This window comes from Lagopus muta, chromosome 17 (genome assembly GCF_023343835.1).
Source record: "Lagopus muta isolate bLagMut1 chromosome 17, bLagMut1 primary, whole genome shotgun sequence".
Lineage (NCBI taxonomy): Eukaryota > Metazoa > Chordata > Aves > Galliformes > Phasianidae > Lagopus > Lagopus muta.
Genome location: NC_064449.1, coordinates 1,116,827 through 1,141,475, shown reverse-complemented (window position 1 = coordinate 1,141,475; position 24,649 = coordinate 1,116,827). Strand labels below are relative to the sequence as shown.

The window sequence follows — 24,649 nt, the reverse complement described above, 5'->3', positions numbered from 1 at the left end:
TTCTGTACTCACTGCTAATTTGTGGCTTCATTCCCTTTCCTGAGCGGAATCGCAATAATGTGTATAGAAATGTGATTTGAGTGCTTGGTGGCATTCTCTCCTTTGTTTCTTTGAAACAGGAAGTTTTATGGTGCTGCTGCTACATAATGTGCCTCTAGGCAATATTTACATCAACGAGGTCAAACATGCAAATACCTCGTCCCTGTGCTAAGAATTAGATTTAATCATACAAAACTGGAGAAAAATGGACAGTCCTCACCAGTTAAGGCTTTTATTTAAAATAAGACACATTTCTATATCACTTTTCAGTAGGAACTTTCCTCTGCTTTCTTTTATCAGCCCCTGTGGCAGTGCTGTGTACTGCTCTTAGCTTTCTATGACAAGTCAAAAACATTATAGGAAGAAGGAGCGCTTTTTCCCCCCCAGTGTTCCTTTCCCTGCCCTATTGCCCATGGCAGGACTCAGCTCCCATGTACACCTGCATCAGGGAACTCCTGTCCCCTCTTATCCCCCCAGCACTGTACCCCTCATTCCCTTGCCCCCCCCTGTTCAGGCAGCAGCACATATTGAAGCTGGGTATGAGTGGCTGTGCAGGAGAGGAGACTGAAAGCTCATTCAGTATAACTTCATTTAATTCATCCTTTAGTTTTAAGAGACTTGTGCTGCAGACGTTGCCTTGTTGACTGTTCTTATGGCTCCATGTTTGCCCACAAAATACAGTATTTTGACAGAACAGTGGATTGAAAAGAAAATTTATAGGAAACTCTTCTGTGCTACTGATCCAGGCATTGAAAACCTCCTGCCTTTTGGTAATGTATTACTGTGTGACAGTATAAAACCATGTTTTTTTTCCTCATTGGAGCCTTTGGTTTGCTAGGAAGTGCTGAGCCCGTTTTGTCCAGCTGCAGTCTCTTGCTGGTGGGTTCTTGTAAGTCTCAGCTCCTGCATGGCTGCTGTGTTTCACAACTTGTAGCTGATTCCGGGGAAGCTATAAAATCCTTTCCAGGAATGCCTTGTAGTAACTGTGCCAACACCTTTATACAGAAAACAATTTATTTGCTGACAGAGGAGGCTAATTGGTTAAGTTACCTTATCCTGAGTTTGCCCAATGTTTCTGATGATCAAATTTTGTCTTTAAATAACATTTTGAGCTAGTGAATTTCCAGAATTTCCTTCTGGGAGGAGGTGCTGGGTTCATGTGTGCGCAGGAGTGACAGTAAGAGAACTGGCAAAAGGAACCTGCATGACCAGTCATGTAGTGGATTTATTTGTACTTTCTATGTTAAGGAAGATTTGTATAAAAGAGTTCTCGAGAGAGGTGTGTTTCTTTCTCCTCCTGGTTTTCCTTTTTTAAGGGGTTTTGGCAGGCAGCTCAACAAGCAGGGCTTTGCTTGGTGCTCCTGCTGGCGTTGGTGCCGTGCGGGTCGGGCTGTGGGCGCCGCTCGTGCGTGGAGCAATCCCTGAGCTGCTGTTCCCACAGCCGTAGTGCTTGGAGGTGGTGTGACAGTGTTCTGAGCTCCCGGTGCAGATTGATTTTTTTTTTTTTTTTATTTTTTGCATAAAAGAAGGAAAGGAACTGCATTCCTGAACTCAGTGGGCCAAAGTTTACTCTACTTCGGTTGTTATTTCCTTTCCTCCTCCCCCTTCTTCTTCTTTTTTTTTTTTTTTTTTAACTGCTCATGTGTTAGATTACTCTGTTTGGGAAACATCTGATAGTCCATTGTAAGACTCTGATGTTTGATATTTCCTTCCTTCAGTTAAAAATAAAAGGTTGAAGGAAGAGAGAAGAATCCTGCACTTTCATATTTGCTTGTAACTTGGCTCTCTTGTGGCTGCTGACATGTGTTCTGCTTTCTTTTTTGAATACGTTGGTTAACTTCTCTGTAAGAGAGGTTTTATGTTTTAATTTGGAACATGGGCAGTTCCTTAGTGCTGGTGATGGCTTTTTGAAGGGAGCTGCAGACCTGATCATTCAGAGTGAGGGAAGGGATTCTTTGGCAGTCCGTTGCACGTGGGTTTGATTTCTGTGCTGTTAGAAGCTCTGGAAAAGCGCAGTGGTGATTTTCATTTTCTCTGTTCTCAGCTGTATAATCAGAAGTTAAAACACAGTTGATTCCCCTTGTGAAGGAGCTGGTTGGTGCTCTGTGGAACTGTGTGGTTCTTTAGCCTGCTCTGTGTAATTGCAGCCATAGCCTGACCTGCAGAAGTTCAGGGAACGCAATATTAGGGAGAAGTTACCACAAGTTCTTGTTTAAGGACGTGAACCGCTAAAGGAGAATTTTACAAGCTGTCAGAGGAGCTGGATTACACATTAGTAAGTGCCTAACCCTAGGGTTGTTCAAGTTGAAATAGGGTTTTCAGTTCCTTCTGTCTCAGAGGAGACATTTTGCTCGCAGACATTGCGGCATACAGCAGTGTATCTGTATTTATGCTCCTTGTTCAGTTCTGATATAGGTGATTGTTTCACTTCTTCCTCTCTATTGCATAAAAACACCCAAAACAGAAGCAAAACTCACCACATTTTGTTGAGTGCTTTTGTCTGCTTTTATGTTTAATGTGGGTCAGTAAGTTCTCTGTAGATACAGGTAGATCTTGTCCAGTAGCATCCAATGAGAACTGTCTTCCTACCCATTCTGCACCTGTTTTGTTGTTGAAATGAGCTTTTCAATTTTCCTTTCTCACACTGCTGATGACTCTAGTGTGGCTGCTTGCAATTCATGGATCTGTAAGGCCCCACGGAGCACAAGGAACAGGTGTGTGCAGGTGTGTGCCCCCTGGGTTTCAGTAGCATGCTTACTTGAGAAGATATTGCTGTCATATCTTTAGTATTTCTGACTTGAGAGCATCTTTTCAGGTAGTGGCTGAATCTCTGCCCTTTGGCCACTGGCTGGGTTTACACGTTATCCTTTCAGATCTGTCTGATGAACTTGGTGCAGCCCTTCCTGCAGAGAGGAGCTGGAGGGCCATGCTGAGAGCTGTGTGCCGAGTGCTGCTGGGTCTGCTCGGGGCTGGAGCTTTGTTAACCAAAGCCATTCACTGCACTGAGATCTTGATGGAGCCTGAAGGTTGTCTTGCACGAATTCCTTTTGTTCTGTTTTTCTTGTTTGTGTGCCTACACCCTCGATTTATGTCGTGTTTATCTATGCTGAATTTCACATGCTGGCTTGATTTCTTCCATGGTGTGCAATTTTAAGTTCTTTGCAATGGGCTCTTATCCTCCCATCTCAATTTTGTAAGCAGATTCTGTCAGTTTGCTAGTCTCCTCCTTCATTTTAGTATCTGTGGAAAATCTTGTGAAACACTTTCCTGTACACTGATTCCAGGTGTCCCCTTTTACAGTAGCAAATGTGTTCTCTCCTTTTCCCTTTTGGTGGGTGTTAATCTGCAGCAGAACTTTTCTCACTTGACCCGTAGCTATTTGACTAGTAAAAATCTTCTTTAATGTTTATTAGCAATTAGTATGTGCTTTATTAGTCTTCCATTTTCACACATTTTTGCACTACAGCACAAGATCAGCAGATGCTGGGCTATAGCTGTCTGAGAGATCGGACTCCAGGAAGGTGCTGTTGCTCTTCCTGTATGTCAGTGTGTGCCTGTTTGTATTCCTTCTGCTGCCTTATTTTGGACTTTTATTTTGGTACTTAACCCAGAAATTGTATGGCTCTTGGGATACAAATCAGTAATTTGGGCCTTTGTATCAGATTATTTTTTTATGCTTGCCACTCAGAACTTCTTTGGTAGCTCCTACATCTGCCAGAACTGCTGAAACCTGAGCATTCGTACTGGGATCCTTTTATATTTTCCACCTCAAATTCCTTCTGAGACTGCTCTGACTTGTGTTTTCTGAAACAATCCCTTAATCTTCCTAGCTGCCTCCTCTCCCTCGTACATGGGATTGTGCTGACAGCTGGGAGACAGAAAAAACCCTCCTTCCTGTCACTACTGTTTACTTCTTAAGCATGATAGCTCACTGTTGGTTTGTGGCTCTTAATAATGGTATGTGTGGATGTTTTTAGAAGTATTTTGGTTTCTCTGGTCTTAAGCACTAAGATGCAGTATCTCAAATGATCCCAGGTATGAACTCCATCGGGAATCCTTCTGATAGTAGGACCTTGGTTACCTGGAGGAGATAAGAGCTGGCACGCTGTCACACACGGCTCTGGGGCAGCTGTGTGCAGTGCGGTACAGAGAGCAGGGCTGCGTGCTGTGGGGCCAATGTGCTGTTCTGGCCTCTGGTGCTGCATGCGAGGGCACTCAGGTGCAGTCTGGCTTTAAGAACAGGTGGGCAGAGGGGCTGACACTTGTTTTTCTGGGATTGTTGGTGGCTGTTCTGTGTCCTTTCTCCGCTGGACTGTGCCCTCGGGGCAGGGCAGGAACCAAGTCAGACGTGTTGGGTGCAAGATGAAGGAAATGGCCCTCAGCTGAGTTCTGCTCTTCAGAGCACCGAGCATAACGTGGTATTCCTGTTGGCCATGTAGATGCCATTTCAGTATTGGACTATTTTTTTTCTGATCTGCTGGTGTTTTTCCTTTTTTTGAATTCGAAGCATGACTAGGTTTGGTACAGATCGTTGCTTATGCAGTTCTTCTCAGGCTGGTCTGCCAGTCAGTGCCCAGCAGATGCCATTCTGGACTCAGTGCGGCCCATTGAGCACAGTGCACTTCCCTTGGGAAAGGAGCAGTGGGGATGAGCCCTGCAGGAAGGATGCACAAACCTGTCCTCTCTTCCCAAATGGAAGGGGAATGGTAATAAGTAGTTTTGTAAGTAGTCTGATTTTGAGAGACTGCATGGGGTGGAGGACGTTTGTTTTATTATTACTTTTTTTTTTTTATTTTTTATTTTAACTGCAAGAGTTAAAAACCCAGAAGTCAAAAAGGTGGGAGGGAATGTCTGCACACGGCTGTGTGCTGCTGCTTGGCTCCTTGCTGGAGGAGGTGCTGCTGCCCCAGTTGTTTCCTCTAGCAAAGCAGTCTCCGTTCCTCGGGGTGTACGTGTGTTTTCTTTGCCTTTGTTCTTCCTATTCACTTGACAGGGACTTAGGCAGATGTTACTAAATATTTTATTTAAGTGGGAATGGGGGATAGGAGTTGTTGTCAGTGTGTGCTGTTCACCTCCCTGTAAGCACAGGTTGCTGCAGCCTTGTTTGGTCCTCCCTTCATAGTGGGGATGACATAAATGTTATCTGGTGTTTGAATGGCTGAGTACAGTGTGAAATGATATTTTGTTGCTGTGTGAGAATGATGTAGTGAAATGGAACACTCAGAACCAAAACAGATGGTGCTAATCTTGAATCTGTCTGCAAGATCTTATAGCATTTAATTAAAATGGTGGTGTAATTCCCATGGCACCTTTAACTACAGTTTAAATTCCTGGACTATGAACTAAGGGCTTTCTTATGCAGATTTCTCCTCCTGTGAGTAGTCCTTAGTATGAGTCTCCAGTGGCTTCAGCACAGCTACTTACTTGAATGGAGCTCTCTAAGATGCGGCTAATAAAATTGGCAAATATATTTGAGACTCTTACATTTTCTGTGTTCCAATTCAAAGCATAAATTGTAGATTAAAAACACTCGTCAAGTACAGTTTGACATAAAAGTAAGCAAAAATCAAGACTAGAGAAATGGTTTAGATTTCAGCCACCTTGAGAGGCTAGGAAATAAATCAGGATTCTGAGACACCCTGGACACCTTAGCATCTTTCTTACGAAAAAGGATTTTCTTTCTTTATAGTCCCACGGGCTGACAGTAACTTGTTTGTAGAAGTGCTATTTAGGCAGGTAGTTGAGAAGTATTTTAATGACCTTTTTTTTTCTCCTCTTTGAATTGGAGAATTGAGAGGGATGAAAATGACCTGAGCAGTGTCAGACTGAAGGCCTTTGAGGAGGTCAGGGCAGAGCTGAGGGCTGGGCTGTGTCTGCTTCTCTTCGAGGGCTTTCCCTGCCTGTTCTGTACATCTTTGTCTCCATTTCTGTACGTCCCTCCTGCTTTGGAGACTCTGGAGTGCTGATCTCCCACACTCTGGGGCCTGAATCTGCCTTAGCTTTTTCCACCCATTTGTGCTATATGAAGCAGGAAAAAAAGCCACGTGGTTACATAACTTCATCTGAAAGCTCTGCTGTATGCTTAGTGTGCCCAAACACAAGGTTTTGCATGCCTGGTGCTTCTCTTGCTGTGTTCTGGTGCGATCTGTCCAAGCTCTGCGATAGAACAGGTGGACTTTCTTAAGTCTTCTGGGAGGTTAATTTAGAATTGGTTTATGGTTTGGACTATCTACATCTTGTGGGGAAAAAGCATTAGATGGCGATGAGCACAAGAAAGAGGTGGCAGAAGATCTGTTTTGTTTGTGTTCCATCTGCGAGGACTGCAGAAGAGGAAAATAGTCACAGTGGCTACACAGCACTAATTAAATCCTCAGGGTTGCTGGGAGCGTGCCAGAATCAAGTTGTGCCGTGTGAAATGTTGCTGGGGAATTGTGATTTTTTAGCAGCCGAAACTCTGCCAATCTGAGCACTGTGAGATCAGCAGAAGACCCTGCCTGCCTGTTGTTCTGATTTAAGCCTGAGGGGAGGGGAAGGAATCAGAGCTTAGGTTTTATCTCTACTGGGGATTTACGGAGCTGAATGCTGTCTTGGAGTTAAAATGGCTCCAGCCCTCAGCTGCTGCAGATCGCGTGGAGGTGTTGTCTGTATTTAAGGCTGCAGAGTAATGGCTGCAAGAGAAGGTGCAAATTTGCTTTCTCTATCTCTTCTCCCTTGTGTATATAGGGGGTATCAGAGGGTTGAATCTTCTTAGGTCTTCTCTTTTTTTGTTCTATTTGAAGCTGTTCTGCCCTGCAGAGTGCAGTGATTAAGGCAGTCACCCACAAAAAGGGAAGCCTATGTTCTCCTGCTTTGCCAAGAGCCGTGTTGCACTCTTTGGCCATGTGAATGAAAGCATTGACATGGTTGTGTTGTCATTATTACCTATTTCTTGGGTATGTTTCGAATGCGTTCAGCTGCCTCCATGGAGTACTGGGTTGGAATGCTGACACCCAATAGCTGCCTATGGTTATATCAGAAGCAGATCTTCGGTGTCTTGGGAATTCTGTTGTTGCAAGCTGAATGTTGGAGATTTGGATGTTGTTGTTAGACAGAGGTCTGATTTCGTTGTTTCCTCACAGGCACATGCAGAACAGCCTTCTCACAAACTCTTCATTCTGTGTCCAACTGCTGTTGACAGAGAAGAATTACATATATTTTTTAATTTGGTTGAGTTGGACGCTTTGCAGCACAACCCTCCAAAATGTTTCCTTACAAAGCAAACAGTCTTCTGCATAACGTGTGATTTACTAACAATGTTGGTTAATTGTAAGTATTCCTAAGTTCCTTCTTCTGTCCTGATTTTTAGTGTTAAGAAAATTGTAACAACTGTAATAAGCTGAAACTGCATGTGGGAGAAGATGCAAGAAACACAATAGATTGCATCACCTGGCAGGACTTTTGCTTTATCCTGCACTCATTTCTAAACAGTTGTGAGCAAAAAGCTGCACGTTCACAGTTCTGTGCTCAGACAGAAACCAGGGCTGCTGGTGTCAGTGCCTGCCTTGGGCTGCTTGAAACCTGCAGCAGCACTGCCCTCCCTGACCCGCTTTGCTGTCCTGTCTTAGTGGTGTAGGCATTTCCCTGGCTATTTAATGAACCTGGCTTAAGGACTGATCTGAGTGGAGGAAAAAAACTGTTCAATAAATGCTTCTGATTTTTAGTCAGCTCCCCCTGGTTATGGGTGCATGCAGACAGCAGCTCCACCGTAAAGCAGGATGGGGCGAAGCCAGGCGCAGGCTGATGGGAAGGCCAGGCCTGCTTTTGGCAGCTCTGCTCGTGTGCGCTGCCCCAAGGCGATCAGCAGCTTCTGCACAGAGTGTAATTCCTGTTCTGTGTGATGAGGGCTGTCCCTAAGGGGACCCCCTGCCACGCTCAGCTGTGCCTTTCCCTCCTGCCCCATCTGCACTGCTGACCGCGGATGTTTTTCCATTCCATCTCCAGAGCCATGGGCGGTCTGGGTTGTAATGCCCAGCCTTAGATGGAGGGCTTAGAACTAGGGACTAATGCTGGTTTAAATAAGTGAATATGAAGAGCCTCAGTAAGGGTGCAGGTACCTTGGTGGTGTTAGTGTTAATAGAAAACTGCCTGCAGAGGCACAAGATGTATGCTGCCTGCTGCCATCTTCTCTTGTGTACTACTTCTGTATCTAGATTTTCTCTTGAATTCAGTTGTAATTAACAGGGGGCAAACTCTGGAGGTTCTGAAGGAGGAGTATCAGTGCTCACCTAGTACAGATTTAAACAGAGGGATACATCCAAAGAAATGCGCCAGACAGGCTTCCCTGCTTTGACCAGGACGTGAGATGTCTGAGATACTGCTTTAAGATGCCAGCCTCAGCACCCCCCAAACTTCTCTCCCTTTTCTTGGGACTTGTTGCTCATGCGAGCACTCACTGCCAGCCTAACTCAGCTTGGGTCATTGGCTGTACCTCTCAGCCTGTAGGATTGCTCCCAACGTATGTTGCTGTGATGTTAAATCAGTTGCGGCTCTGGTGGCTTCTGTGCACTTTTCTTTCTAGAGATATTTCATCTCTGCTATGGATGGATTGTGCTGGGTGCTATTCTGGGTCTCTCTGGGCGCCCAGAAGCTGTGTATGTAAGAATGTGCCCACTACTTTGGCAGCTGATCTCTGGTTATTGCTGCACTGACCAACGTGGTGCTATCGTGTAACTTGATTTTGGTTTTGTTTTCCTGTCATCCTCCTATTTGTGTGTTCCTGGTGGATGGCAGCATAGAAACACTTAACGTGGTTTTTCCTTGGCTTCCCTGTGCTGGCACTGATCTCTGAGGCTTTGTGATCTGTGATAATATTTGCTGTGCTGTTTCAGAAACTCCACATGTTCCTTTTCTATGCTGTAGATAGGGATCCATGTAGAACAGATGTAGACGTTTTGGAGAAGCATGTGTAAGTGCTTTCTTTTAGAGTATTATGTCATGTGTGAAGTATTCCAGCACTACACTGCATCCTACTGTGGAAAAAGTAGATTTTTGCCCTTGCCTTTTCCTTGTCCTCCTGCTCTCCTATTTGCTTTCTTTGTGCCAGTAGCATGGTGTGTGTGTTGTGCATATCTTCTGACCTGCTCTCCCATTGCTCCCCAGCACTTTGAGGATGGGCAATGAAGTAGGTGCGTGGACTTGAAGATGGAGAGCCTTCCATATGCGGAATGTAGCGTGGCTTTTGTAGGAGTGCTGGAGGCAGTAGCCTGACCTTCCATGTGCAGAATGAAAGGAGGAGCACTGCATGATTTGCAGTTTTTTGTTTTCTTTAGGAGTAAATCTTGGCCCCACTTTGTGTTCAAGAAACATGTAGACATTGTATTGAGGGATGTGGTTTAGTGGGAAGCATTGGTGACAAGCGGATGGTTGGACTGGATGATCTTAGAAGTCCTTGGTGATTCTGTGAATTCTGTCTACATTCTTCATCGGTATTTCTGCCCACAGAATGCTTACTGTGCAGATGTAGCTCAGTGCAGGGTCACCCCACTCCTGCAGGCAGTGCTTCCACTGCCGTGCCTTTCCTCTCCTGCCTGGCAGCAGTGTGTCCTGTTGGAGGAGCAGTGGCTGGCTTGGAGCTCCTGCAGCTTGCTGTGTAGGCCAGCTGGCTTTTCCTGTAGGACCACTTGAGAGCTCAGTGCACCGGCTATTTCTGAGCTGCAGAGTGAAGGGTGTGAATGCTTTCAGTGAAGCAGTAAAGGTAATAACAGCAGTGAGAATGTGGTAACATGGTTAAGAACTAGAATACAAGCCCACTGTGAACGTGGAGTGTGTATGTACTGCTCTTCTCCTTGGTAATGTGCTCGTGCTGGGGTGGCTGTGGGGGACGTGGGAGTCCTGCTTGTGCCTTGGACAGGCTCTGGGCCTGTGGTCTTGGAGGGGGGAGAGAAGTCCAAAGGGCAGGGCAGGAAACAGACGAACAGGTAGCACACAATGAATTCAGAAACAAGATATATGACGGCTTGGAGCCTCTGCTATTAAAAGCAAAAAGGGGAAAAAAAGATTAAAAAAATGAGGACCTGCTCTGCTATCCTGGTTCCAGGTACCAGCTTTTCCATGGTTTGAGTACTCCAGCTTCTTTCTCTTTAGCAGCTGTTTTCACTTTTCTGTGCAGTGCAATACCTGCATTCCTTCAGATTTTGCCCTCTGCAGAGCAACTTCTTCCCCAGAAGCCTGGGCAGCCATCTTCCTGTTCTTCTTTTGTGGTTAATACAGTGCTCTCGGGTGGAGAAAAAGTAAATGGCAACAGTTCTTGCTTCACATCTGGTCACCTAAGCAAAATAAATAGCATATATATTACACTTCCAGCATCACCAAGTGAAAGTAATTTCTTTGCTATTTCCTGTAAGTCCGTTGTTTTCTGACATCTCGTAGCACTTTCTGCTTATGGCTTTGATGCTTCCACTTCTGGGCTGATGCTGGAATGGCTTCACCGCCAACCAGCCAGAGGGCAATGGGCCTTACTTTCATCCTTGGCTTTTATTTTGTTTTTAACCTGTTGGATAACAATAAGATGACAGTAGGGCTAGAAACTCTGGAAATAAGTTTTTGTGGGAGAAACTTAAATGCAGGGATAAGCCAGGTTTCTATTCAGTACTGTTTCTAAAATTGTTTTGATTTTTTTCTTGGCAGAGAAAGTGGAAAATAGGAGTTTTTAGCTTTGGCTGCTTAGAGCTAAATTCTAGGAATTAACAACAGAAAAGAAACAATATTATAAATACAACCAAGCTCTGAAATGAGGTGATTTAACGGCTTTTTTTCTCCTTTCCCCAGGCTGAACTCACAGGCATCAAATGGCGTAGGTACAATTTTGAAGGTCATGGGGACTGTGGCCCTATCATCTCAGCCCCAGCGCAGGATGATCCAATTCTGCTCAGCTTCATCCGCTGCTTGCAGGCCAACTTGCTCTGTGTGTGGCGCCGAGACGTCAAACCGGATTGTAAGGAACTGTGGATATTCTGGTGGGGGGACGAACCGAACCTGGTAGATGTGATACATCGTGAGCTGCACAGTAAGTTGGTCTCTGTTTCTTGATTTTTTTGCTTATATGTCTAGTGCTGAGAAAGGAGCGCTGTTGTTAAAGGCTTTAACTTGCTACCATTCTGTCACAACTTGTGCTTTGAGAAGTAAAGAGAAAAAAAACACAGCAGGTACGTTTGACTTTTCCAGTGCAACTGATCTGCAGATGAAGTGCAAAATAGCACTTGAACTTAGGGGAATAATAGAACAGTACCTAACATCGTTATATGACTTTTCTTGAAATCTCAGGTATGCTTAAAATTGAGTGTTATTTGAATGGGAATTTAACAGCAGCAAAAAAAATTTGATATAAGGTAATAGTCAGTAGAGTGAAACACCTCTCCTGCAGTGTTAGGCAGACTCCATGACACCACAGGTAGGGGTTCTACAAGGCCCAAACGTGATAAAGATCATGCAACAAGAGTTGAGCGTAAATGGAAGCTGCAATAATTGTGTGTAGTAAGTAAAAGGAAGAGGAAGGTAGAGTAAGTGACAATGATAAGTTTATGTGACTGTAAGTTTTATTCTTGATTGTCCTTATTGACTCCAGAATGTCTAGCCATAAAATGATTGTACAATATTAACTTCACCTGATGTAATGCATTGTGGTTTTGACTCTACCCACTCGATCCATCCACCTCTGTCTTTTCATTAATGTATTGTTGCTGTGAGCAAACGTAGGTTGCCTGAAAACTCTTAACTTTGAAAATGTATTTTACTGGACTCCATAAACACTTTCTCTTATTCTTGTCTGAGATGGAAATGAGGAAAGTTGAGCGACCCTGGCGTAATAACAATGGTAAAACAGTAAGTTCAAGGGTCAGTACTTGAGTTATGCAATAAACTTTCATTGTTGTAGCCTATAATACTGTCTGGATGCCTGCTAATACAACTTGTGTGCCAGTTCAAATGTATACCGTATGGTATTTGTCAAGTGTTCTTCAGCTGACTGTTATCTGCCCACCTCTGCCCCGTGCTGCTCTGGTTCTGGGTTAGGTAGTATGTTCATATTCTTTTGTAACCACCTGTCTTTGGACAGTTACAGACTTCATGTTTTCATGAATACCAGGCTGTTTGATCGACAGTGCAGCCTGTGAAATCAGGTATGAAATGCTCTCTGTGTGTCTGTAGGAGTGTTTCATGCAGGTAGCCATGTGATCATGTATAATTAAAGAAGTGGCTCTGAAGTGCTGCACTAAGCCATTTCACTGATGTGAATTTTTTATGAGGCTCCTGTTCTGAATGAATGCATAGATAATATTTCTGTGCACCCAGCAAAGCTTTAATAATATATGTTTTTTCTTTTTGTGAAATATAATTTACTTAATATTTCAAATGCACTGTATGGGACCTAAATACCTTATTAAAGGGCAGTTTGGCAGTGGCTTCCATTTCTGTTGTAAAATGACAGCTTGTTTATATTATATATGTTATATATGTAATATATATTATATATGTTATATATATAACATTTTGGTTACAACAGTGTAATGCTGCATCCAATGATAACTGTGGTGAAACACTGAGATGGATGAAGAGTTGAACCTGCTGGAGCAGGAGGAGATGGAGTAGAGCAAGTAGTGAGTAGTGCCACTTCGATGTGCTTTGACCTGTCCAAAATATATGAAGCATCCAGGTTGGAGCCCTCAGTGCAATAGCTTCTAAGTGGAGTTAAATCTGCAAATTGGCTGCAGGAGCCCTGTTCAGGAAGTGTTAACAGCAGTAGCATCACGTAGATGAGAGAGCTCGGGGTATTTCTTGAACACTGCAGCTAGCTGTACAGAAGGGTATGTCTGCCCTTGCACAATAGCACTGTCATTGGTATTAATTTGTAATGTTCTCACAGATTAAAGTGAAGTAATGTCTCAGATAAAATGTAGTGGGATGTGAAAAGGTGCAAAGTTAACTTTAGAGATGGAGAAAGGAACGTTAATCATAACTCACTTGGGGGAATGGAAAATACATTATAATTGAAAGAAAGAAGAAATATTCTCCCACTAACTGTCGTGACCCCAAAGAATCTGGGAAGTAATTTTCTTTCTGCTCCCTTCCACTGCAGGCTTTGACAAAAATTCTTAATAATGTGTGTAAGTCAAGTAATTGCTTTACTTTTTATTTATTGAAACTCTTGTACCCACTTACCAGGTAATAGTTCAAAGTGATGTAAATTGTAAGAAATGTTATCAATAGTGCTACTGATAGGGCTGTCTTGCTTCAGTGGCTCTTTATTGTTCAGACATCTGTATTGACAAATTATTGAACATCAGATCCTGCCAGAATGAGACATTTATGTACATTGATTCCCTGAAATATGACAAAGGACACTGTTTAATGTTTCCTGTGTCAGCAAGGCATAGGAAACAAGGTTATTTTGGCTTCTGTTCAGTAGACAGCGGTACTGAAGTATTTGAAAGCTCAAATCACTTAGTTTGAAAATATAGTTTAGTTTCCTCAGCTCTTGAAAATAAAATGGACTTTTGCATGTGGGCATGCAAGCAGAAAATAAGTTGCTGAGGCACACTGATTTACTTGTCTGTCAGTTAAGCTGTGATAACAAACCATGTTTTTTACTATAGCCTTGAGATAAAGTAACCAGCAGTAGCTTTGAGTCCCATTCCTAGGGGTTGGGTTATCACTGTGGTCAGTAACTTGTTAGTTCAGCAAGCAGAGCTTTGTTTTGGGATCGTCCTCAAATGTGTAGGAGCCAGAAATGTGGAACTGCAAATGCAATTGGAAGAACATACTCTACCCGAAACATCTCTGCTTTACAAATCCTGCCTTTATTATGTATGATCTCCAGGATACACTGGCTGTAAATAAGATCATGAATTCTTGCTGAGTATGAAGTTGTTCGCAGTTCTGCATTTGTTCTTTTTTGCCTAGGGATTGTGTTTTGCAAGTGAATTTTTGGTTAGATGAATAAAAATGCAGCAGCAATTTGAATTCTGTGTTTATTCATTCAGGTCTAAATCAGAATTGGTTACCTGGAAAAGGCACTCACACGCTTAAGTATAAAATCATATTGCATTTAGTGCTTAAGTTAAACAAGTGAGTTGTCTAGACCAAGATTTTTTTTTCAGAGACACGATTTAGTTTTGCATCAGGGCCATGTGGGTTGCCTTATCTTTGTAGCAGTCAAGATAGATAATTTTGGTGACAGCCTGCTTTTAATAAAAAGAGAATTTGAGGTAGTCATAGGGAGGACAACCTTAGAAGTTATGAACAGGACCTACTGCGAGCAATTGTTTATGCAGCAGCTTTCCAAAACTGTGTAAGTAATTAAGTACTGTCCTGGGAAATTAACTAAAAGTAATGATTAGTAGAACAGCTATGGATGGAGTGAAGCAGCTGGATTGGGCACGCAGCTCAGAACCTGGCATTTTTTGTGGGTGTGCCTTGCAGTTAGTGCTGAGCTGCTTATTCCTGCCAGCCTCAGCTGTTGTGTTCTGTGTTGTTTATTAGGTTTAATACTGGAAGAAAAAAAGTGAGAAGTCTTTATTTTGTCCCATGTGAAGGAAGCCGGTGGGTACAGGGTCTGGTGGGGGAAAAGCAGGGTGATCTCACAAGTCTGAAGAAGCTGGAGGTGCTCAAACTGGAAGTGTTACTTTCCCAAGGACAAAATGCCGTTCATGATATTACTGCCTGCAGAGGCTTGGCAGGTGTTGGAGCTGCTGTTCCTTTTCACATGAATATTTTTTGTAAATTCTATGGAAGAAATAAATGGAGAAGAGGTCATGTCTTTTTGCAGGGTTTTTTTCTTTTTTGGCAGCAAAGATGTAGATTGGCAAGTCTCTCTGCTCTCACTTGCATGACCAAATACCTTCTGGAGCACTACACAGAATTAATACTTGACTTCTGTTGAGATATATATATATATATATATATATATATTTTATGTTACACTTGCGTTGTAAGCAGGTGATAAGTATTTCTTTGTTAGTCGCTTGCTTTCTTTTTGCTAAGAGTACTTGTGTGACATTTTGAACTCTCTGTTTGACAGTTTAGTCAATACATTTGTCATGTGCACTTTGAGTTTACGGATACGCTCAGCTTTGTCTGTTCCATCTGTGACACAGAATGCTTGAGCTGTGAGGGATCAGGCAGAGATTAGGATGTGCTTCACTACTGAGAGTACAGTTCTGGTGGCTGTAAACATGACCCCTGGGGATGGACTCTGGAATTCTGTTGGAATGTTAGGCAGCATCATGAAAACGAATAGCGAAGCCTGTTAGGCGTTTGGTAGGGCGCAGTTTCCTTTAAAGAACTTTCCAATTAATAGCTTGGTTGCCTACAATATTGATTCCTGCATGTGTTTGGAATTGCCATCACTCTGTGATAGACAGTAAGTCAGGGCTGAAGCAGTGATTGAGCACCTGGTGGGAGGGCAGGGCCAACCAGGGGAGCTCAGCCGCATGCAGTGTACCTGAGTGATGGAAGGCTTGGAGTCAGGATGCAGCCCTTCCCACTCCTCATTTAAGGGTTGGCAGAAGAGGCAGTGGTGTCTTGTTGGAGATCCCTGTGTACCTGAGGCCTTCCAAAGGTACGCAGTGCTTTTCCTTCATTTCTGCATCTGAGGCTGCTGTATTTGGGCTCGTTCTCATTTGCTGTAATGGAGGAATTTGGCACCCTGCTATTGTTGTGGCACTTTCCATCCTATTATATAGCATTATACAGACAGAGCAATGGGAGGAACTGGGGGCACTGGGAGGAGCCTTTGGGCAGTTCCTGCAGGCACAGCAGGGGGCTGAGCTGTCAGTGCTGCTGTACTCGCCTTCAAAACAGGCACTCAATCTTATCAAGTCCATTCAAAGGAAATATACATAGCATCAGCATTTTGCTGTCATAGTAGTATTTCTGCGATAGTAATTTTTTGAAGTTCTCGCAAAGTTGTAGTGCACTCTTTGCTTGCTCTCATTTACACCTTACTCAGACATCTTTGTCCTGTTAGGAATCCTTGCTCTGTTGGGCAGCCAGCTGTAACTGTGCTGATCAATGATGAGCCCAAAACCACCAGCTGTAGGGGGACAGTTTGTGATGCACTCATTCCCAGGTTTTGAAGTTGATTTTATCAGCAAGCATGTACAGATCAAAGATTTACCTAATTTAGAGGATTTGAGTAGATGATGTTTTCCAGTACTTACTAGGATTTAGAAAAATGGGAGAACTTTAATTTTGTATTTTTGCTTCTGCAAAAGTAGAAGAGGACATAGAAGCAGTAACACGTCTCCTTTACTGTGTTTCCATCATACGCTTAAGAATTCTTTCAAAGTGCTGTGATTTACTGCAGTTGTAAGGAACTGGGAGGACTCTTCAGGGAGGTACGAAATACGTTCTTTGCTGCTGTGTAGTGATAAATGTTAATTATTGAATAAGATGTTCCTGTCTGTCTGAACATATGAAGTAATGGATAAAACCAAGAGTAAGCTCTACTTCCTGTGAAATGGGTATACAAATTAATAATACTGCTTTTAATGAAAGTGCTCTTCAATCTTCCACTGTTTATTAGCTTATAATAACTGAAAGTGGGAAAGAAGGGAGTGTTGGCTGCTGGAATTGCATTATGGCTGGCTTTGATACTTTCCTGAAGGTATTGAGGGGTTATCTCCTTGTTTCCTGCTTTGGTGGGCTTAGCTGAACAACATACGTGCATGAAATACACATTACAGTGCCTTGTTTTCTGTACGCTAGAAAACAGAAACCTCATAACCATTGTCACACAGAGTATTATTTGGATTGAGAACAGCTAAGAAGTGGAAAGGCAGTTTACTAAGAGAGAATAAAAGGGATCTCACTGGAGCTGCCTTGGAAATATTTTTGAAGGCTTTTGATTTGAAAAGCAGTTATGAATATCAAGCAGCTGAGTACCACTTATTAATAATTTGAAATTAAATCTGAAAATGGTTAATTGCCAGTTCTTGAGTTGAGAGTGGAATTAACAAGTAGGTTCATATGACAGAGGACTTTGTTGGAATATTAAGCTACTGAGAAGTCTGTTTCTGGGCTGATGATTTTCAATGCGATAAACCATTTGCATTCCCTTAATTGCCTAGCATAGACTATTTGCAGAGGCGTGAAAACAAAGTTAAAAAATGTTTTGGAGAAGAAGATGGGATTTAGAAGCGAATTCATACTTTCTCTGCTTGCAGAATTGTTCTGTGACCCCTGTATTTGACACTGTTAATTGGTGTCTGGTGATCGCCAGTTGAAGTTTAGCTTAGACAAAATAAACTTGTTCTTTTAAGGAGGCATTTGAAGTGAGGTTATTATGCCATCGTTTGGGATTAAGGAATTGCTTCATGGGAAAGTGCCAACTCCTTTTATATACAAGAAATTGATGAGAGCCTTATTGTGTCGGAGCAAAATGTCTTCATTTTATTCTGTTATATTTTTTAAATAGCTATTCTTTCCAGCACCCCAACTCCTTCCCTCTCTCTGCTTTCAATTTGGTTTGTGACCACAGACGTCATATGAGTTCTGTGAAGGAGTCAGATCCAACTCTTCCACCTTGCTGTCAGATCATGCTTCATCCTTCTGCAGCATTTCTTCTCTCAAAACTAGCAGTGAATTGCAGTGTAGTATAGTACCAAATGAATGCATATGGCCGCCATGAATTCATTATCAGTTCTAATCCATGGCATATCACATGAGCAGTCCTCATTTTTCCTTTTTACACTCTGCAATATCTTAAATAAGTCTTAAATGTATTGAGAATAATGAGATTACCTTGGGGCCCTGAGTAAGTTAGCCTAACGCTTCCTCCACTCCTGCTGTCCCAAGAATTAACTTCTTAAATCTTTCCGTATTTGGGAATTTGAAGGTTTTACTGTTAATTGCAAGAAATACCACAACAAGTAGCTTAAAGAACGGGTGCTGATGATGGAAGGAAAAACCAATGAGTTCTCTATGGTACCACAATTTTCTTTCCTTAGTGCTCTGGCTTCCAAAATATAACCTCCAACTGACATGGTTGCAACTGAGAAACTAATCTTCAAGTTTCACTTGCTGTTACGCAGCCAGAAACTGCTGTGTGTGTTTTGTGGAACAGTGATTTAGCATTTCCTGTGGAACACGACTGGCTGCGTTCTGCACTGGCTGGCTGTGATTCGGGTGCAGAGCTGTCTCACTAAGGCTGGGGTTCATGGGGAATAGCACACTTCTAAGGTCGGAACGGAGTTGGTGCTGCAAATTTGTTAGTGCACGGTAAGTGCTGGCAATCTGATGCAGGATCGCAATAGCTCAGAAACCCTTCCATAAAAGCTGGCGTGAGGAATTACTATGGAACTGGGGAGAGCTGTTGTGTAAAATGTGCTTGGAATTAACAAGAGTGTTGGGACCGAACTGAAGTCCAACTTCTGAATGTAAATAAAATTGATGTGTTACCACAGGCAACTCAGTGAACCACGTAATTAGTTTTTTTCCACGAAAAATGAGACATTATACTGCAGCTGCAGCAAAGCAGTATGTAAAGGATTTATATTCTAGTTATATGAAAATTAAACAACCATTAAAAGATTGTATTTTTAAAAGTGTTGCCTGAGGGGGGAAAATGGAAAAATGCAATCAGTAGAATTTATTTTTCAGCAATGTACTGGGCAATATCATCTTTTTTTTTTTTTTTTTTGCTTCAGGGAATCTTTTTTCTTTTTGTTCCCTCCAGTGGAATGAAGTCACTTAACTGTATGAAGTAAATCTAAGTTAAGTTCTTGGAGAGAAATCTACGTTAACAGAGCTCATTACTGACGTTTGTATTTTCTTGTACTGAGTAATCCTGAGAACACTGGGTAAACTTTACTGGAAAAAAATCACCTTTAAAAATAGATGAATTGCTGCCTTTAAAAAGAGGAAAAAAAAAAAAAACAAAAACCAAAACAACAACAACAAAAAACCAAAACCCACCAGCCCAAAAACGTGTACTCATCCAATTCCATTATGGTAATGCAATGTATGGAATAATTAATGAACTTTTAGTGATTTATGCATGCTACTGCATTGCAGATAGAAACATAGGAACGCGACTCTTGTGAAGTTAACCCATACTTTCTCTTGAGGGAAGTATGGTTTCCATTACATAAGTTACTTACTTTAACGTTCCTATTAAAGGTTATAAATCTAGATGCAAAATTCTTCTCAAACTGGCGAGACTTGTTTCATTTTAAGTGAACTTAATTATACATGTGCACTCACTTACCTGTGGATTTGATGGTAATCTGTATTAAAGTGCATTGGATACCTGAACGTGTACATATAACAACTTTAAGGCAAGATTTGTTGCACGGTTCAGTGTGTCAGCAATCAGCCATGAAACGTGAGAAGCAGTGTGGTGCACTGGGGGGAAGCTTTGGAACATGAGGTCTGTTTCCTGAGGTTTATTGAAACTACAGGGCATGGTATGTCTGTATAGTATACATCACTTCTGAAACAGCAAGCCATAAATATACAAAGCAAAAATACGCTTACTTAAAAATAGAGAGAGGAGCAAATGCAAAGCAGTTGAGTTCAGTATGTGGAATAGTTGAAGAATGAGGCTGAATTCTTTGTTCCTTGCCCATGAGAGTTGTGGGTTTCAATAGGATGAGAAGTGGGTGGAGTTGTGTTGCTAGCTGAGTATTTGCTTCCTGTTGAACAACAAAAACAAACCAGAGAACTGTGGTGTGCTCATTCATGTAGTGGCAATTAGAAGGTGAACTTCAGTGAAACAATATTAAATTGTTTTTCAGCACTTAACCTTTAAATAATTTGAAGGAAAAGTGTACAAAAGAGGAAAGGCATGCTGCTGAAGTGTTCTTACATTCATGTTGGTCTAAGCTGTGTGTTCTTACTGTTGCCCTCTTTCTCCTTCCTCCCACTTTTAGCTAAGCACTGCAAGGATAACTCAGAATGAAGGTACCTGTGCTCAGTTTCTCTGCTCTCAGAAGAGTGACTGTTGTGTACCTTACTGTTGTGGATTGCACTTGCCTTTGTACTCTGCTCAGGTACTGGCTGATGAGGGCAGGCACTGGATCTGTTTTGTTGCAGCTCACGATGAGGTTTGGAGCATCACAGCCATCAGCCAGCTTAGTGTGCTCCTGCCTGTCCTCTACCACCCACAGTGCTGACATACTGAGAGCTCTAGTGCTTATCCTGTGCTTTGGAACTCAGGTATTCTCTTATGGCCCACTGCCACCGTTGGGAGTAGTAAGCAGTGGATGAAAAAGCTGTGGTCTTGTAGGAACCGTTCTTTCAAGAAGACTTTCACAGTCCTTAGCTGTGCTTTCTCTTTGTGTGCTGTGTGCCCGTCTTTTCCTGGGTTTTTACTAAGCCTTAGGGCACTCTTTGCTTGTGGGATAGTTATTGGGACAAAAGGATCAAATAGAAATAGTACGAATTTGTACATTAAGTTGGTAAGTAGTAACTAATAACCAGGCTAAGTTAGCACCTCACCTTTCTGGTAGTGCAGAAAAGTCCCTCCCGTGTGTGGCAAATGAAAACTCTTTACTTTAAAGAGTAGACTTCAGTTCCACAGTGAGAAGTGTTCTGCTGAAGGCCTGCCTGGGACCTTGTACGTTTGAGTGTTAGTCACAAACTATCTGAAAAATAAAAAAGGAGGAGAAATGAAGTGTTAAAAGTCCATAGTTGATGGAGTAGAAACAAGTCTAATGGTCCTAAAATGCTGTTTTTAAGGAATTTTAGTAGTTAGGACCAAAGCTTTGAACAGGCAAAGCTTCCACAAATTCTACAGAGGGAACAAACAGAACAGAACGGCTCTGAGGAGCTGCGGGGAAATGCCTAGTTCCATGGCTGCAGTCATCCTTAATGTGACTGTGCTGTGTCTTATCTGTGGAAATAGAAATGCAAGTACATTTCTATACTTGAAAATACTGCTCAAAGGTGTAGAGTGTTGGGAAGAAATAAAAAGTGGTTGGTAAGTGTCCTAACAGGAGTGCTGGGGCAGTGCGTTGGTGGAATAAGGCTGATGTCATCTCATAGAGAATTAAAAAGGTGTTCTGGGCCAGTACAGAGGCTTTTGTGACTGGGGCAGTGGGTTATTAGAAGTATACCTGGGTTACTGCGTGCAGTCGTGGTAGCTGCAATCACAGCTGTGGGAATTTGGGTGGTGCACTCTGAACAGAGCTATTGCCTTGTGAGTCTGAGAACAAAGATACAGCTGAGCCTTTGCTGATTCTTGCAGGTGTGTTTTCACATGGAAAAGAAATTTGGGAATATGTTTCATGTAGCCTGAGCTTGACAGTGCTTGGCCGCAGCGTGAGTCGATGTGCAAGATAACAGCAGTTCTGTGAGCTGGGAATGGGATCCTCCTCTCCTGGGCTTCCAAGAGCTGTGCTTGTGGCCCAGTGCATCCTTGGGAATGCACCCTGCGTGCAGCAGGGCTGGCTTGGTGAGTGCAGGGAGCACAGCAGCAAAGGAGAAAGGGGGGAAAGCTTTTCTTTGGTTGGATGGTATCTTGTGACAAGCAGCGGAACAAAGATGGGACCGAAGGAACGCTTCTGTGTCGTTTACATGTATTGCTGACATGCAGACAGTTATACAATGGCAATGCAGCTGCACAGAAATGTTCTTTTTTGGGGAGGTGAGTGCCTTTTTCCTGGAACTTTCTTTAAAAACAATTCAACTTTCTCTGACGGTGTTTGAGTTGGTCTGTTTTCTCTGGAACATAATTGAGTTCATAGTGTCGAGGGAGGCTTCAAATCCTAGATCATGAGAATATCATTGTATCTTGGCTTCTATTTTTCGCTTGAAATTCTTAAAGAAATTCATATATATTCCATAATGCTTTCTGAAGAAATGGGAAGTATGAAGATTATTACTGTGTCTGTGGGGGAAACAGGAGAGCACATAGTCTTATGTGTTTATGGTTCTGGGAGTTGGTTGGCCCACTGCAGAATGGAAGTTCAATGAAATTTATTCTGTGCAGTGTTTTGTATCATACATCAACAATGTTTACCAGCATCTCCTTCATAAGGCAAAATGGGGAGCCAGTGCGTATTTTTTCCCATTGTTTTTTTCTGTCCTGTATGAAAATGATGTTATTTTGGATAATGTTGTGCAAATAAGTGGTGTGATTGTAAAGCAAGTACAGCTTTTGTATTTGATTGGAGATCTGTGCTGCAGGTAAGCAGTGAATACCATGTTGGCCTTTGCTGCATTGGGGTAATTAATGAAAAGCTTAATGTTATTAATGAATAGACCTGAGAGTTGTGCTGCTTTAAAAGGCTGCTTATCAAAAGGAATATCCCAGGGCTCTGTCTCGGGACTGGTGCTCTTCAACATCTTTATCAATGACATCGATGTAGGAATCGAGTGCACCCTCAGCAAGTTTGCTGATGACGCTGAGCAGTGCGGTCAACACAGTTGAAGGAAGGGATGCCATGCAGAGGGACCTCAAGAGGCTGGAAAGGTGGGCAGGGTGAACCTGGTGAGGTTCAACACGGCAAAGTCCAAAGTTTTGCACTTGGGCCGGAGGAATCGCAGGCATCCGTACAGGTTGGAAGGAGCAGTCCTTGAGAGCAGCCCTGCAGAGAAGGACCTGGGGGTCCTGATAGATGAAAAACTTAATATGAGCCAACAGTGTGCTCTTGCGGCTCGGAGGGCAAATGGTATCCTGGGGTCCAGCAAAAGAGGGGTGGGCAGCAGGGACAGGGGGGTGAGTGTCCCCCTCTACTCTGCTCTTGTGAGGCCCCATCTGGAATACTGTCCAAGTGTGGGAGCCCGCAGTACAAGAAAGACAGGGAGCTGTTGGAGAGGGTCCAGAGGAGGGCCACTAGGATGATCAGGGGACTGGAGCACCTTGCCTATGAGGACAGGCTGAGGGAGCTGGGCTTGTTTAGCCTGGAGAAAAGAAGGCTGCAGGGTGACCTCATTGCAACCTTCAGTACCTAAAGGGAGCGTACAAACAGGAGGGGAGTCAACTCTTTGAAAGGGTTGATATCTGCAGGACAAGGGGAAATGATTTTAAGTTAAGGGAGGGGAGATTGAGGTCGGACATCAGGGGGAAATTCTTTACCCAGAGAGGTGGTGGATGCCCTGTCTTTGGAGGTGTTCAAGGCCAGACTGGATGGGGCCCTGGGCAGCCTGGTTTAGCATTAAACGTGGAGGTTGGTGGCCCTGCATGTGGCAGGGGGGTTGGAGATTCATGATCCTTGAGGTCCCTTCCAACCCTGGCCATTCTGTGATTCTGTGACAGAAGTTATGTATGTTTGCTTGGACCCCTTGCTAAAGTGTTTACTGAAATATCATGTTTTCATGACTTGCTGGATGTGTTGTTTTTTTTTTTTTTTGTTACATTTTGTATAGATGGGGCCAGTGGCTCCTTATTGACATGAAAAGGATTGTACTGTTGGCTTTGCTCAAGTGTGACATCCATTGAAGGCTGTCAGGTGTTTGTACTTGCATCTTCTGTGTTCTGGTCTAACTTCCATCTCTTTTTTTTTTCATCTGGTTTTTTTAACCAGTAATTACGATTTCATTTCTAAACTATGTCCTTCAGGTGCACTGAAGAGGAGTGGCATTAGATTAATTCTCCCAGGGATAGTTGCCTGCTTTCAGGATGCTGAACTTTGTGTATTGCCAGCCCAGAGGTAGCAGTACTGTTGGAACAAGCTGGAGAGCTGTGCAGAACTCCTCAGGTGTTGGTTCTCTTGGTGATCTGGATTTTCTTGTGCTTGACCTTTGTATTGCATTGCATGACGCCATTGGCTTCATGTGGGGGAGCTGTATTTCTTTATAGAGATCACAGTAATGTGTATGCAGAAAGTGTATATTTGAGGAGTGAGTTTTGTAATTATACAATGTTAAAAAAGATTTCAGTAAGTGAAATGCAAAGATACGTATCATGAGATGCTCCAAACACAGAGCAATACCTTGTTGAAGCATCTCTGCATCCTCGCTCTGTGTTGAGCTACCAGCCCTCGGGTCTGCCTTGCCTGCTTGTGCCCAGCAGAGCTCTGTCAGAACAGAGGAGTTTGCAGTCATCTGCTTTCTTCCCATTCCTTGGGAAGCAATTTGTTCAGGAGCTAGTAAACAGATGAGGTAATGCTGGGAGCACAAAGCAGCAGTGCATCACAGAGCACTGCAGGGATTTGGTTCCTGGGAGAAGCGATCCGGGGAAACGCGCAACTTGTAGGCAGCTGCCTGCTGTCCCACGTCTGTGGAGTTACTGCCAGTCCTCAGGCAGCTTGGAAACACTGATCAGTGCCCCTCCTGAAACTAAAGCAGGCCGTACCAAGTGCTCTAGTGCTTTTCTTGGAAGCTGCAGTTAAAGCTTGGAAAGTGCAAAGAAAATGTCTTGCCTGTGAGACTGGTGCTGCTTAGTTTCAAAAGGAAAGCTCTGTAGTACTCAGCCTGGCGGCTCCTCCCTCTCTGCAGCTCCTGCCTGGGCTCTGAAAGCATCTCAGCCCTCCGAATGTGTACCATTCCCTGCAGGGAGTTTGCTTGCAGGTCCTGTCGGGGTGTGGGGCTGCTGTCTGGCTGATCCTGTGTTCTAGTGCCTTTTGAACCAAAAGGCTCAGGTTGTTTTATATTATGTAAGAGAAACATTGTAATGATTTTATTTATTGCCTGT

At 43.1% G+C, this 24,649-nt stretch overlaps 1 protein-coding gene across 2 annotated transcripts in view; it reads left to right on the top strand.

Annotated features, from left to right (window-relative positions):
* Positions 1-24,649, top strand: part of MED13L (mediator complex subunit 13L) — a 180,347-nt gene that overhangs the window by 6,011 nt on the left and 149,687 nt on the right. The window contains exons 2-3 of one of the 2 annotated variants that reach the window (XM_048964561.1): positions 10,846-10,870; positions 10,969-11,083. In XM_048964561.1, coding sequence (XP_048820518.1) covers position 11,083 — 1 coding nt within the window. In that variant the 5' untranslated portion in view covers positions 10,846-10,870; positions 10,969-11,082. Of the gene's footprint in view, positions 1-10,845; positions 11,084-24,649 lie in introns of both variants that reach the window. The other variant, XM_048964560.1, reaches the window with a different exon arrangement.